We start from the raw sequence: 16,198 nt of genomic DNA, 5'->3' as shown, positions 1-16,198 counted from the left end.
GATCCTGTGTGTAAGGGTAGCCTTGGCTACATACTAAATGGAAATAAATGGAAAGTCAGAACTGGTTGTATATCCAATGTTTGAATTAGGGAAAGGTAATAGGAGAAAACTGCCCAACTTTCTGAAATTTTAAATAGATTAGCAATATGTGCAACACCATAACGATTTTCATGATTGGTAGTCAGCAGTTGACTAAGGATAACTCATAGTTCATAGGGAAAGGGATATTTTAAACGAAGTGGATTGTTGTGGGATACACTAGGCATATGTGAAAATGATACTATAATTTCTGGGTAGAAACACAAGCTTTGGGAAATTCGGAACTGACAGGTGAGCCTTGGACTGTCAAGTAAGCATGAAGTCAGCACTGCTTTTCAGAGAGTCAAAAGGGAAGGGAGCCCAGAGTCATAATCATAAAAGTCTGCAGAACAGTGCATGTTTTGTTCATGTTTTTAATTAAGATTCTTCCTTAATGTCTGAGGTTTAAGGAATTCTCACTGAATGCAGTTAGCTGCTTGAGTCAGAAAAGTGCTTCAGAAAGCCTATGTCCAGGTTCCCAAAGTCAATATTTGGACTCTTGAAAATGAGAATTTTGAAATGAAGTATTAGAATTTAAGGAATTATAATTTGAGAAACAGATAGTTAGGATAGTATTCCAAGCAAGATTTCATGTGGAGACTTGGTAATCTCCCATCCTTCACAACAGAGATCATATATTAACCTATTCTTGAATCTTTTTACTGGATATCTTAGCTCTATAAAGATGTGATAAGTATCCATGAAATCTGTAGTGCAGTTATGAGTAAGGAAAGTGACAAAATGAAAACGGATACTCACTGTACTATTAGAGTTCTTATTACCACTAGAAGATTTGCATCCTGCCAGACAAGGGGAAATGTAGGTCACTCCATTCTTCCCACAGATGGGTTCCCATTGATTTTTATCACAACTGCAGTCTGAATTGCAATACGAAAGTGGTACATCTATGTGAGAGTCCACTGAGTTCATTCTAGAGACACATGATGAGAGACATGTCAAAGAGAAGACAGAGATGAAGTGAGAAGAACAGAAGGAAGGAAGGAAGGAAGGAAGGAAGGAAGGAAGGAAGGAGTGAAAATGATATAAAAGAATGGAAAGAGGAGGAAGAATAGAAAAGCAGCAAGAGGGGAAACGGTAGGGAATGATGAAGCCAGCCCAGAGGGGAGGAAAATGAAGAAGGAAAAGGCTAGCGAGCCTGAAAACTCCTACCCAAAAGAGAACTGATGAGAATTCTGTGCATGTTACTGGTGTGTGAGCCTATTTAAGCTGCTAGATACTGTTAGAGATAAGCTGTGCAAGAGACCCCAAGCCCTGGCCTTAGGGCAGATAAAGTATCAGTAATACTTTTCACTATGTGAAAACAGTGAGAAAGCAAAGGTACAGTTACTTGGAATACTCAGATGTCTGACTAACTCCATTGAGGACAGTAATAGTGCCAGTTTATAGAGCATGAAAATCCAGTTTGGTGTAAGGAACTGGTCTCTCGTACGGGTGTCTGTTAAAATGAACACTAGATGTAGGTTGCACAGCCATGGCTGCCAGGTTTCCCTCCACCTACATTCACATCCTAGCCAAGATGCAGTGGGGAAAACCGAGTTTGAAGTCCAAAACTCCAAATTTGAGTCAATGACAGCCAGCCAGGTAATGTCTAGGCATGGCTGGCTGTATAAACTCTGTTCAAGGGGAAAATGTGCCCATGACAAAGGTACCCATGACAGATTGTAAACACTCTAAAAATGGCATGATTACCATAACCCAGCTTTTCTTTAAAGGAGAAATAAAAACTGATTTTGTGAACTCTCAAAAAAGTGTTCACAAAAGTGTTTGGGGAATTTATGAATTGTAATTAAAAAAGTGTTCACAAAAGTGTTTGGGGAATTTATGAATTGTAATTAATTGTTATTAACTTCTTAACTAACTGACTTCTTGCTAACTGACTAAATGAAGTTATTGGAAACTGCTTTCAGCCCTAATTTTCATCATATGCATTCTTCTAATTGGAATCAATGCATCACTCTGTTCATAAAATGTTATATACAAACCCATCATAAGTCAAGGTTAGACCAGCAAATGATTTGTTTTCACAGATTAGAGGAAAATTTAGCAGATGAATCACATAAGACACTGAAGTGGTGAAAAATGCAAACTTGGCAATTCCAATCACGGTAAATTTGAATCTTTTAATGATATATCCTCCTAAAAACATTCCAGATGCCATAGCAGGTAGGGTTATAATTCCTGTAAATAAGAGAAAGATGTTGTCATTATATAAATAAAGTTTGCCCGTTGTCTTTACATAATGAAATACAGTGTGCCTACATAAGCCCTTCATTTTTGTTGCTTCTTAAGTAGAAATTAATGACCAGAATAAAGATGGAAAACCATGCCCAATTTGGAAAAATAAAAAAAAAAATGATATCTTCCTGCCTAAAAGAAGGGCCTCGTTTCCTGGTAAAAGAAGTCAGAAGTTGTCTTTTTAGCAGGTGAATTTTATGAGGAACACACCCTTCTATAAATAAATAAGGGCAATATATTTTAAGCTTCACCACCTAAAAGTTTTTAAGATTGGAACTATTTCATTATTTACCTATGTGTGTGTGTGTGTGTGTGTGTGTGTGTGTGTGTGTGTGGTACAGGTGTGCTTTGGTACTGCAATACTTGTCAGATTCTTTTTTTTTTTTTTTTTTTTTTTTTTTTTTTGCTTTTTCAAGACAGGGCTTCTTTGTGGTTTTGGAACCTGTGCTGGAACTAGCTCTTGTAGACCAGGCTGGTCTCGAACTCACAGAGATCCGCCTGCCTCTGCCTCCCGCTACTTGTCAGATTTTAAGGGAACTCTTATTCCAACTATTCAGAAATGAGCTCAACCTGGACTATAGATGGATTTCCGGTGATTAAGAAAGATAAAAGCTGGCATTCCTTGGGAACTTGTGAAGCTGGTTCCCCTCTATCAAGAGGAGTCATTTCTCTCAGCACTGGTAGAAGGAACACATAGCTGGCTATCTGTGGTGACTATTAGCATATCAAAGCTCGCACCAACATCCATGTTTCCTCAGTATCACAACTACCTGTCGTACATTTCAAAGTCCATGCTAGTTCTAGCCCTGTTTACCTCATCTCCTAACCTAAACTTCCTCTGGCTAGTGGTCTGCCCTCCTCAAGCTACTCATCTCCTTATTTTTGATATATCCTTACACCCCTCAGCTTCCTTTCTCCTCCTAGCCTTCTCCATGCTGTGCCCCTGTTTCTCTCACTGTGTTTTCTCTTATTCTTTATCCCCTGGAATCTTCACCTTTCTATAGAGAGCCCTGGCCAGATTCAGTCAGCTAGCCATATTCTGTCTACTTCTATTTGCTCTGGACTCTTCAAAATGCCCCTGGCTGTTCTCTCTCATATCAGCAACAAAAAGCGTCTGCTTAACTATACCATGGGGCAGTCATGTCAACAGTTTATCAATCATCTATAAAACAAAATAGGAAACAGTCTGCCTTACCTAATACAAAGTTCGCATCTGATGCTGACCGGGAGAACTGTTGTTCTATAAACTTGAAGAGGTAAGTAAAGGAGCCAATAAAACTGCTGATTTGTAGTAATGTCAGTAGCACGAATATAACATACAGGTGGTTGGTAAGGATACTTTTCAGAGACTTTAGAAAACCTCAAAAATAACAAGAGTGAAGAAAGTATTGTAATACAACTTAAACATTCCTTACATCCTAATCTACTTATCATACATGTAATTTAAAGTAACAAATACACAGAACAGTAAATTAGAGAGTACTCTTAAATCTTTCTCTATACAGATTTGTAAATATATCTCTTCAAAACTTTCCACATTTATATTATGTATTGGTTATTTTTTATGAAAATTAGTTTTTGGTCTCTCCCGTTCTTTGGTTTGATTTGTCCAGTGGATGCTTGGTAGTTCTCCATACTCTTAGTCTTTTATACCTATCAATACAATTACCTGTTCATTCAATAAATATTGTTTTGAGTTAGGTACCAGGGGATATTTTGAAATATGAATCTTGAAAGTGATGCTTCCTATTGATCAGCATGTAATAATGTAATTTTATGTCAAGGAAGCAATACATTAAACAGAAATTTAAATGATCTCTGACCATGGGGAGAAGAACACTAACATTCAGAAGTTGTAAGCATGTTTAATTTGTGATGATTCTAACTCATTGATCCCTGAAATGCAGCTTGTCTACAGAACACTGCCCAAGTAAATATGGTGTCATTGAAGTCACCTACCATAGGGTAAAACAACAAGAAGCAGAGGATAATAATGAGTCGCAGGCCACATTAACACAGGAACACTAAGAAACTCATCTCTGCCATCCATGTGCTAGGATCTGAACCATGTGCAACCATACCTGGTTATAATTTTCTTGATATACTTTAAAGAAAAGAGACATTTGTGTGTGTGTGCATGTGTGCATGCGTGCGTGCGTGCGCGTGTGTGTGTGTGTGTGTGTGTGAAAAGGGCATTGGACCCCTTACGTTAGAGTTACAAACAGTTATCATCCACAGTGGGAGTTCTGGGAACCTAACAGGATCTCTGCAAGAACAATAAGTGCTTTTAATCAGTGATCTATCTCAGCCATCTCCTAACATGTTCTTTTTAAAGTCGATGTTAAGTTTAAAAACCCTGGGGTTGTAGAAACCTTGCCGAGTATGAGTTACATTCTAATATTCTTTGCCTGATCATTCAACAAATATTTAGTTTTGAATTAAGTGCTACGATATATTCTGAAATATGAATCTTGCATGTGATATTTCCTATTTATTAACATGTAGTAATGTGATATTTTATGTCACTCTCAAAGACATGCCCAGGAACTTGCTTTCTGGGTAATTCTGTGTCCTGTTAAATTAACAATAAACATAAACCATCATAAAATATTCTACTGATTTAGCTTTTGTTGCTGGTATTTCTGAGAGCAATTTTACCTTGGTTTCATAGTCCAGGCTAAAATGGAATTCATGATCACCAGAATCATTATATATAAATGGCTTTAATTTTTATTTTTGTTATTTCACCAATTACCTCTGCTTCCTTCCATTTTAGTTTCAGAGCAGAATTCAAAGATATGACTTTTATTAAAGCATTTATATCAATATGTTTTTATATCATTTTTTCTAATTTGTTCCCCTCTCCCTTGCTCTCTCTATATCTTTCCCCTCTCTTTCCTCCAATATAAAAAGAGCTGTTAAAACCTCATTGTCTTGGCTATTTTATCCACCTTTTCTAAATTGTAATTGTGATTATGGCTTCTTCATAAAACATATTGTTTTTAAATATTCTTAGCTCTCAGTGGGGTTAATATCTTTACATAGACTAATTATGAAATCCTTACCAGTCATGTTGGCAGGAGCTTTTTTCTCTTGTTTGATCAAATTAGTCATGTGATTCTTTTCTTTATCTGTTTGGAGTACATTTGGAGATGATAAGTTTTTCCTTTGCTTCTGCGAAGTCTTTGGAATTTTGGGTAGAAAAAGGAAGGGGATGGAAGCAATAATGGATAATGATCCAGACACAAGAAAACTGAGCCACCAGGCACCAACCCAACGTGCATCACCAGGAGTTATTCGGATGCTGCCTGGAATGAATAATTGTAACAAGCCAGTCAGAAATCATCCTGAAAGACAATATTGATAATGACAGTTGGCATGTACAGATGAAGAAACCAAAGTATGTTTTATAAATCCTAACATGCAATTATTGTTTTTTAGTTTTTGTGTCAACTTAATACCACCTACTTCAACAAGGCCATAACTCCTAACAGTGCCACTCCCTTTGACCTATGGGGTCAAAAACATATAAAATGTACTTCACCCATTACTGAATAAAAGGAGATGCAGAGAGATCTGAATATTCATCCGTAGTTATCAAATTTCCAAAAATTCTAAAACAAAATGGATAATTATTTCTAAATATAGCTAAACATTTTCAGTTATTAATAAAAATCAATTCTTCAGCTCTGTAAGATTTTCAAATGAGAATTAATTTGGCTAAGGGTTTGTACTGAAAACAAGTGATAAGATAAATGATAGAGTATTTTCTCTAATTTTGCCAAATACAAGTGGACAACAACCTCACAGCATCTTCCTGAAGCTTCGATCTGTAATTCCTGTGTTTCAAAATCAAATGTACAACCTGTGAAGATGCAATTAATTTGACCGTGTAACCAGTTTTATTCAATTTAGTTGTCTAAAATAAGATTGGTCCAAAATGTCCAATTTTATACTGATTTGCAGTAGCTTGGTTTAGGCAAGAGATAAACTTTGTTTTCAGTATGAATGCATCCTTTCCACTTATAATTTATAAAATATAAAATCAAGAGACTATTGAAAGAGTTAAACCAGTAACTTGGAGGCATAGAGGCTGGTCTTTGAAGGTCACTCTCCTGGTCACCTTACTGATTCTACTTACTCAGGTCTACGTATCCAATGTCTACATATAACCGGGCAAACACAGATGACATGATAAAGCCAATGATTGGACCAATCATTGCTACTGTATTCAGAATACCTGTGAACATATCAAAGCCATTCAATCAGAGTCCAAGAACATATAGTGATATATTTTTCCTCATCCAAAAACATTTCATTGCATTCGTTCTTCTTCGACTCACCCAAGATCCATCCTCACTTCCCTACCCACCCAAATTTGTGCCTTCTCCTTTTGTAAATCTCATCAGCTATTGCTTGTGCCACTGTATGTTCTTGGGTATGGCCTTGTCCAGAGCATGGTAAACCCATCACAGGCCACACTAATAAAGAAAACTTACTCTCCCTCTTCCAGAGGAAATCAAATGCAGGGATGGGACTTTATGTCCAACTCTTGTCTCCATATAGGGATTTTGTCCACCTTGAACTTTTATTTGTTTTTTTTTTATATATAGTAGGCTTTACAGTATAATGTTACATAATGCTTTTCTCTAATTATTTTTTAGGGATATGAATTTACTTAAGAAGGTGTTAAGATAGGTCAGTTCAATGGTGAAGAGTACTGGCAGCTCTACTAGAGGAAAAGAAAGGAGTTAAAAAAAACTTAGTAATGCTACCATTTCCAGGTTAGACCTAGGGAAATTAAGGACTGAACTTCATATGTTCTATATATTACCCAAGTACAAAGAAGAGTGTCCTTCTTTTGCAAAGTCATCAATATAGGAAATTCCCAGGGGCACTATTGGTGTTTCTCCTATGCCACGAAGCATGTTCCCCATTAACACATAAACCCACATGCGTGACTTGGATTCCTTTTCACAACCTGTGTAGAGAAAATGTGTTTATTTTAAGCATCAATTACAGCACCAATACCAAGAACTCTACAAATTCTGATATTTTATTGGTCTTGGGGTGTATCATTTGCTTGCTTTTGCTTTTTTTGAATTTTACATAATTCTTATTCAATCTACAACATTTGAAAATAGAAAATGACATAAAAGAGCAAAGAAAACATACAGAAAGCAGCATGATCTAAAATCTCGTTGCACAAAAAATCATTTAATGTTTTTTATTCATCTTCCATACTTTGGACAATCATAAAATATACATATTTTATATATAATATAGAATTAAATGTCTAGCAAGTAAATATCACTTTTATAGCTAACTCTGTTAGGACAACTTCCTTGTTTATTTTCCCTTTGTTGTATTTTGTGTCAGGACATTTACAGTGTTGTGAGAAATAACCATATCAGTTAAGAGCACTGGCACTCGCTCTTAACTGTTGAGTCATCTTTTCGGTCCCTAATTTTATCTTTATAATTAGAAAATACTTAAAACCTTTCCTTCAGTCACAAAGAGATATCTTGGTTATAATTATAAATAAGTCTCTAAGCATCTCACTATTTTCTTAAAGCTGATTAATAACAATATAATTACAAAGATTTAGGTAAGTATTCTTTAGTTAAATGGATGTTAAAAAGTGACTCCTAGAAACAGTGGTAAGGTTATACAATCTCAACAATACAAAAAGAAAAAGAATTAACTTCTCATTTCTTTTACTTTTAATCTTCCCTTATCTGATATACTAGGTAGAGCTATCTAGAGTGTAATGTCTATATTGCTGCATGAGAATACTTAAAAAATCTTCAATTGGAGTAATTATGTTTTATGTAAGGCAACTCTCTCTTATTTGCATACTCATGCTTTCTTGCTTGCTTGAATTGTTTGTTGAGACAGGGTTTTAGTATATGGCTCAGGTTTACCTCAAAGCCACACTCCTCCTGTTTCAACCACTGGGTTCTGGGACTACAGATATTTACATAGTCAGTACTTGTAACTTTAACTGCAAGCATCCTTTCTCAACTTCTAATTGAAACAGTCCTTAGCTACTTTTCAGACACTTCTAAAGGCTCATTCTATATCACATGTTCACACTATGATTATGTCTGTATGTCAAGGTCAAATATATATTGTTTTTGATCAATTTTGCTGATATATTTTATAAAAATATATATAGATATATCATATCTACAAAACTTCAAGTGGAATTCACTGTTACTATTAATTCTTACCTTTCCCCATTGTCTCAGATGATGTTCCAGTGAATGATGTAGTTTGATTAACTAAACACATCAGTGTGGAGTTGTTTAAAGAGCTGATGTCATTTTCTGAGTACCTGTAACTATAAGTACACCATTAGACTTAACATTTGGTTTATTTACCAAGTATTTTCACTTTTCCAAGAAACTATTTTCCTCTTATTTGTGTTTCTCTCTTTTCCAGGTTAATAAGAATTCCCTGATAACTTTCCAACCTCAAATTTAGGAAAACTAATTAGTAACAGTAAAATGGGGGGAAGGCCCAGTAAGCAAGGTCCTTCAGTGTCACTCAGGCAAGGTAGATGATAGGACAGATGATACTCTAATTATTATGGAAACATTCCTGGATTCGCCTTTCTGTTTTGTGAACTGCTGAGTGCAGTAATTCTTCTTAATTAGTTTCAACTATAACAGAAATATAAACTTCCTTATGAGTTATGTTTAAAAAGCTAGAGAGTCATGTTTTTAAATCAGTCTTAAATGTATGCTAATTTATGAACCTCTTCTATCAAAACATTGTTTTCTTTTATGGATGTACATGTATACATGAGCTAATGTCTCATTCTGAAACTTTAATAAATTCTAATCCACTTCAATTTGACCAAGGTGTATTTAATAGCAACAAAGGGGCTGGAATAACAATAGGGACATATGCCACAACTCAAGAAATGCTAATATAGCCTGTACCTCCATGCAGGATAACCCAGTGCATGCCAAGTACTCTACTCCACTTCAAAGCTAGAATCAAAATGCAGTGTTTGTACCTTCATCCTCTCTATCATGTAAGTTCAATATCCAAGGTCCTGGGTTGTCATGAAGGAAAATCATTAGTTGTGCTGGAAGGTGGAACATGGGGTGGATATTTAGAGATGTCACCATGTATAGAACATATGAGATGGAGAACATGAGCAAAGAAGTCGGGACCATGAGGGGTGCACCCACCCACTGAGACAGTGGAGCTGATCTATTGGGAGATCACCAAGGCCAGCTGGACTGTGACTGAAAAAGCATGGGTTAAAACTGGACTCTCTGAACATGGCGAACAATGAGGGCTGATGAGACACAAAGGACAATGGCACGGGGTTTTGATCCTGCTTAATGTGCTGGCTTTGTGGGAGCCTAGCCAGATTGGATGTTCACCTTCCTAGATATGGACGGAGGGGCGAGGACCTAGGACTTACCACAGGGCAGAAAACCCTGGCTGCTCTTTGGACTGGAGAGGGAGGGGGAAAGGAGTGGGGGGAGGGGGAGAACGGTGGGAGGAGGGGGAGGGAAATGGGAGGCTGGGAGGAGGTGGAAACTTGTTTTTTTTTTTTTTACTCCTTTTCTCAATAAAAAAAAGCAAAAAAAAAAAAAAGAGTTTAAGAGACAGACCCCAGGGGAAAGTACACAAGACCGCAGAGGCACTGTAAATAAAGGTAAAGCATTTTTGCATGTGGAGAACTACAGTTTTTTCAGTTGCTCAGCAATTATATGGAAGGTCACATAAGCAAGTAAAGAACCCTCTCAGTGACCAGCATGCATTGACAAACAATTTTAAATATAATTGATGCATAGGTGAGAGCGTTAAATATTTTTTATTGTGACTTAAAATAATATCAATGTGTGTCCCTACCACAATATATATGCACACTTACAAATGTATGTGTAGCTCAAATGATGCCTTGGAAGGACAGAATCTATCTCTGCATATTATTCAAGTCTATCTTACAATACATGGTTTTCTCAATAACCTGAACAGTGTTTGCTGCTCCACTGATAAACTGGTACCTGAAATTTGAAAACCTGTTCTAGAAAGTTTGGAGTTTTAAACAAAATTAAGAAAACTGATTTGTATTTAGAACTTAGTTCTTGTATTGAATGTAGATCAAACCAGAGCTGAGGGACTGGAGAGATGGCGCATCGGTGAGGAACATTGCTTGCTCTTCCTGAAGTTCCCAGTTTAGTTTCCAGCACCCACATCAGGAGGCTCATCACTACCTATAACTCAAGGTACAGGGCATCTATTGCCTTCTTCTGTCTTTCGCAAGCTTCACATGCATATGGTGCACACACATATTCCGACGCGAAACACTCATACACATGAAATAAAAATAATAAATAAGTCTCTAAAATAGTAGAACTGGAACTGAAGGCAAGACATCTAGATGACTGGCTTCAGTCAGGATAAAAACATTGATGTCCACACTGACTGAAGTATGTAAAAAGGGTAAGATCTTGGGGAATGCTGGTTATCTGCATTTCAGTAAATTTAGAGCTTAAGATGAAGTCTATGGCTTTGGCCTGAATTGCTTTGCAATTGTGAGAGCAACAGCTGAACGAATGGATATGAACCAGAGTTCATGGTGTAATACAAGGTTGGGAAAGCCTTGTGAGTGTCCAATGGATATATAGGCATGGTAAATGGATAAGTAGACACCAAAAGTTAAAAACAGTTAAACAGTGGGACTAAGGACTGGATTTGAGTTATTACAGGGATTTTGACTGAAGATAGGATAACAGAGATACGAACATTTTGGTGCTAGCCATGAAAGCAAAGTGTTGGCATGATGAAGACGTCACACATAGACAAATTTGAAGAGCATAAAATGATGAAAATAAAAGGGGAAAAGTTTCTTGAATGGTTGACTGTAAGAAGAATATGACATTAGTATGATGACAATGTGAATGCCAAGCGTAGCAAAGATTAATTAACTCTGTCTGTGTGTGTTACAAATGGGTCCTGGTATCTCAGCACCCCTGTTCTAGCTTTAGTCCCATTCAGAGGTGAGCATTCAGTCTCTTTTCAGCACAAGATCAAGTCAGTTATAATTCCTATAATCCCTTCATGGATAGGGTAGATGACCTCCAGGCCCCAGCTGTTATTGGGGAGATAGCAAGAGTTGATAACATCTGGGGGAAAGAGAATTATTATACTTTGACATTATAGCCATTAGTAGTTTGGCCAAGCTTCAGTGGATGGCCCACATGCCCATGCACTAATGGGACTTAGATAGTTATAAAAGAAAGTTTAAAATGAGGATGAAGAAGGGGATTTACAAGTTTGAAGGAGGGTGTATGGGGTGTGGGAGGAGTTGGAGGGGAAATGTGGGTATATGTGATTATATTTCATTGTGCACATGTATGAAGTTCTCTAAGAAGTTTCTCAAAACAATGAAGATAAATGAAACCCCATTACTAAGTTACTAGTCAGTGGGAAAGGCACAGGGCATACTTACTATCCCATGAAGAAATGTGGCATTGCAGTCATAATACTCCCAAGGCCCATGATGAAACAACCAATTCCAATCAACTTTGGTCTGTGCAGTCTAGATCCAAAGTAACTCACAAATACAATAACCATCAAATTCCCTAAAACAAAACCAAATTATATCAATCTGATTTGTCAGAGCAAATGCTGATGGTCAATGTGTCTAGTAGAATGGAAAGCCTCAAATAGTATAGAGAAAACATTTGGCCCTTTCCTCAGATTGAATGATGAGGGAAAATTCACCCTAATTAAACTGACCATAGAAAAGTATAGGATTTATAATATGCAGGGACAATTTTATTTGTTTCATTTATTTATTGAAGATTTATTTATTTAATTTTGTAAAATTATGTATATGTGTCTGTGTGTGTACACATGAGTGCAGTGCTCACAGAGGCCAGAAGAGGGAGTCAGATCCCATAGAGGTAGAGTTACAGTTAGTTGTGAGCCACCAGATATGGGTCCTGTAAACCAAACTTGGGTCCTCAGAACAAGCAGTAAGAATTCTTAACCATTGGATTATTTTCCTAGTCCTTTGTTTTTGTTTTGAATATCAACATTCTATTTTTGGAATTGTCATCAATACCTAAGTCACTTTAAACTAGATATTATCATATTTCTTCTGACCTGTATGAAAATTCATAGGGGACACTGAGTTCTGGGTTATAAAAGATAATTTATTTATTTTTGCACCAGTCTATGGAATATGTTTTGGAAACAATAAAACATACTTAAATTGGATGGCAATATTGTTAAAGCATATTTTTTTCCTTTTGAGGAACTTAAAGCAGACTAGATTATACTAAAATGAAAACAAACGGAGAAAAGTCTTCCTAATGTGAGAGAAAAACATTACTTAATGCAGATTTTATACATTCCTGGCATTCTTTAAAGTCTTAATATGTACTTGTCATGGCATTTCCTGGCAAAAAAATCATAAAAGAATACACCAAGAGCATGATTATAAACAAATGATAAAAATACATTAGAAATGAAAACAGGTAGGTGAGCAGAGCTCAGGGAGGAAAACGTCAATTAATTAAGAGCTTTAGTAAAATTTCTAAGAGGAAAAAACTATTTGAAATGTCATGTTGATTGCAAATTGTCTAGCTTGATGTTGGGAAATGGAGAACTAGACCAAGCTCAGGGAATTCAGTTGAAGTAGGGGGGTAAGGATTGTATGAGCCACGGAGTCAAGGTCATCACAAGGGAACCCACATAGGCAAGTAACCTGGAATCAGAGGAGCTCACAGACACTTGGATGACAGTTAAGTTAGAATGGAACCCACCTAAACCTAAGCTTTCTACATATGTGTGACAATGACAACAGCTTGGTCTACTTATGTGATTTCTAGTGGTGAGAGCAGAGCCTGTTTTTGGACCCTCTGGCAGACCTTTGGGAACCTAGTCCCTATACTGGGTTGCTTTATCGGCCTTAATATGAGGAAAGAAGCTTAGTCCAGCTTCAACATGATATGCCATGTTTTGTTGACACCAATTGGAGGCCTGCACCTTTCTGAACAGAAAAAGAGAAGGACTATATTGGGGAGTTAGGTACAGAAGGGAGGTGAGCAGAGGGAATGGGAGGAAAGGGGGAGGAAGAAACTACAGCTGAGTTATGAAATAAATGAACAGATTTAACAGAAAAGGAGCAGAGGCATTAAGCTTCTGCTGCTTCATAAGATAAGAATCCCTTTGAGTAATTAAATGAAGCTTGAGTGTGATGAATAAAGATATTAAAGTCAAAATGAAGATAAAAGTAACATCCTTAATGCTGCAAAGTTACCTTCACCACCCCCACAAGATTCAAAAAGCAAAATTCCAACAAATATTATTATTCCCTAGCTGTTCTTTGTTCCATAAATCAAAGATACTATAGCTCTCTCAACTTTTCTTCATGTGTGGTCTTCTTGAGGGAGGGAAGATGGAGTCTCATAGGAGTTCATATGAGTCTACAGCCATACCACCCTGAACAAGCTGGGTCTCCTCTGATCCCGGAAGCTAAGCAAGGTCAGGCCTGGATAGGACTAGGATAGGAGTTAGTAAGAAAGCAATGTATCTGTAGAGTCAATCTTCCAAAATCCTCTTTCCATCGTGACTGGCAATCAATTTGTACCATTTTTAGTGATATAACTGATGTTAACTCCTACACATCGTGAGTGTCATTGCTTCCCAAGATATGACAACAAAAATGACTCCAGATATTGCTATATTTTGGAGAAAGGACAGAGTTATCCCTGCTTGAGACGCTTGGGCACAGAACATGTCTGTACTATATTTTTCCTCTTTAAATCTTGTTAGTAAAATAGAAATAAACATTACCAATTTCAAATCCTCCATCAATCAAACCAGAAGTGGAAGATGGTATGTCAAATCTCCTTTCTATTTGCGTGATAGAACTTTTCATAACGATTCCACCTAGTGCCTTGCATATATAGCTGAGTGAGAGGGCTGCCAAAAACATCTAAGGAAAAGCAAATGGGGAAGGTTAATCAAAGTAGGATATACTATTTCTGGAACTCAAATACTTTTCTACTTTCCTTACAAATACTGTTTTTCTGTTTTTCTACTTTATTTTTTAATTGAGGACAGCCTATCAGTCTTTCCCCAGTAGCATTTGGCATTCCCTTAGCTCTTTTTATGTTATCATTGTATAAACACATAACTGACATAACTTCCTAACTTGATTATCATTACAGCAGCAAAGTTAACATTGTAAATGAACATTTCCTGTCCCAACTTCGCATTCCCAAATAAACACTCAAAAGTTTAATATTATTTATAAATTCTGGTTGATAGTTCAGGCTTGTTATTAGCAAACTACATTTAAATCAGCCCATATTTCTAGTTATGCTTTGCCATGTGGTGGTACCATTATTAACATAAAATTTTCATCTCTTGCTCCCTCTGCATCTGGCTGGAGATTCCTGACTCCACCCTTCTCCTTCCCATCATCCATAGATGGGTCACACTGTCTATACTTCCTGCCCGGCTACTTGGCAAACCAATGCTTTGTTAAACCAGTTCAACTGGCAAATCTTTACAGTGTACAAGAGGATTATTCCACAGTATTTCCCACTTTTCATCTAATTAAAAAATAAGGACTTAACATACTAAGATTATATACAACAAAAAGTTATTAAGAAGTACAGTAACAATATCTAATCCATTTGCATTTGGCAAATCTAGAGGCAATACTTAGTTATCTGTCTTCTGTCTGTGAATTTAAAGTTTTGTATCTAATTTATCTTTTTGCATAACTGAAGAAAACTAAAAATATCTAGTCTTCAACTCACTCCATCAAAGATTCCAGAAGAGTAAAATGTTATCTCAAGCTACTTGGACAGTTATACAAAGTTCCTCTGCAACACTGGGGAATTCAACTCTGGCCTACAGGCCTAGCATGTCTCACAGACTTTCCTGTGAAGTAGGGAACTTTGAAGGACTGTTCTGTCATGTTTTAGCAAAGTTAGGCAGTCTCTGGAGTAGATTCGTGCTACTAGCAGCAGATGTGTCTCATTATAATAAAAAGGCTTAGGTTGTTAAACATTTTAAATGTCATATTCCATAGGTCTTTGAAGTATTTAAAGACCATCTCTCTAAATATATCTGTGTATGACTTGAAAACAATTAACATGACTATAAGTTTTACTGTTATAGATGACTATTAATCTGTATTTCTTAATTATACATTACATTTAAATGAGTGGCATAAACTTAATACCTTTAAAAAAGTAGAAATATACATACAATATAGTAAAGCTAACTTTAAATTTTTGTCAATACATCAAAATCCATACTGATGTAAAATATTTAAGATTAATAGTTGTTTTTTGATTAAAGTAGATTCAAAAATCTATACTTTTATCCTATTTCCATATACTCCTTTTTTCTTTTTAGAATGGGATCCCAGAATATAATCTTCTTTATTTTGCTTTTTTCCTGATCATTACCAATAACAACTTGTAACTAGCCTCCCTAAAAAATGACAAATTAATCTTAAATATATTTAGAGAAAATGAGAAACTCCACATAGAGTTTGTTTTCTTCATGGCAAAAGCTAGCCCTATGGGCAAAGAAATTGCCCTTGCCTCAAATTGCTGACAGTTACTGCCCAAACTGAACCATCAGGACACAAAGATAACTGATGAACTTTTCCAAGACAAAATTCTCTGCTTCACAGAAAAAAGTCTTTCAGACATGTTAAGCCCATAGGCCAAAGAAGAAAACCCCAATGTTACAATGTCTGGCAAGAGAAAAAATGTCTGGTTACAACTGAGAGATCATAAACTGATTTCTAATCTCTGTAGGGTATCACTGTTAGCTTAATCTTATTTGCAGTACATTCCAGATC

At 36.3% G+C, this 16,198-nt stretch overlaps 1 protein-coding gene across 3 annotated transcripts in view; it reads right to left on the bottom strand.

Moving 5' to 3' along the window:
* Slco1b3 (solute carrier organic anion transporter family member 1B3) overlaps positions 1-16,198 on the bottom strand; it is a 59,543-nt gene that overhangs the window by 22,380 nt on the left and 20,965 nt on the right. For 2 of the 3 annotated variants that reach the window (XM_041637984.1, XM_041637975.1), the window contains exons 3-11: positions 14,167-14,308; positions 11,813-11,945; positions 8,568-8,677; positions 7,169-7,315; positions 6,476-6,574; positions 5,400-5,642; positions 3,530-3,694; positions 2,082-2,277; positions 838-1,009 (exon numbers count right to left, since the gene is read on the bottom strand). In XM_041637984.1, coding sequence (XP_041493918.1) covers positions 838-1,009; positions 2,082-2,277; positions 3,530-3,694; positions 5,400-5,642; positions 6,476-6,574; positions 7,169-7,315; positions 8,568-8,677; positions 11,813-11,945; positions 14,167-14,308 — 1,407 coding nt within the window. The remainder of the gene's footprint in view (positions 1-837; positions 1,010-2,081; positions 2,278-3,529; positions 3,695-5,399; positions 5,643-6,475; positions 6,575-7,168; positions 7,316-8,567; positions 8,678-11,812; positions 11,946-14,166; positions 14,309-16,198) is intronic. The other variant, XM_041637993.1, reaches the window with a different exon arrangement.

This window comes from Microtus oregoni, unplaced genomic scaffold, assembly GCF_018167655.1.
Source record: "Microtus oregoni isolate MIOR12 unplaced genomic scaffold, Mior012 000002F_ref0000024, whole genome shotgun sequence".
Classification (NCBI taxonomy): Eukaryota; Metazoa; Chordata; class Mammalia; order Rodentia; family Cricetidae; genus Microtus; species Microtus oregoni.
Note: the sequence above shows the minus strand (reverse complement) of the source record. Positions and strands in the feature narration are given on the sequence as shown.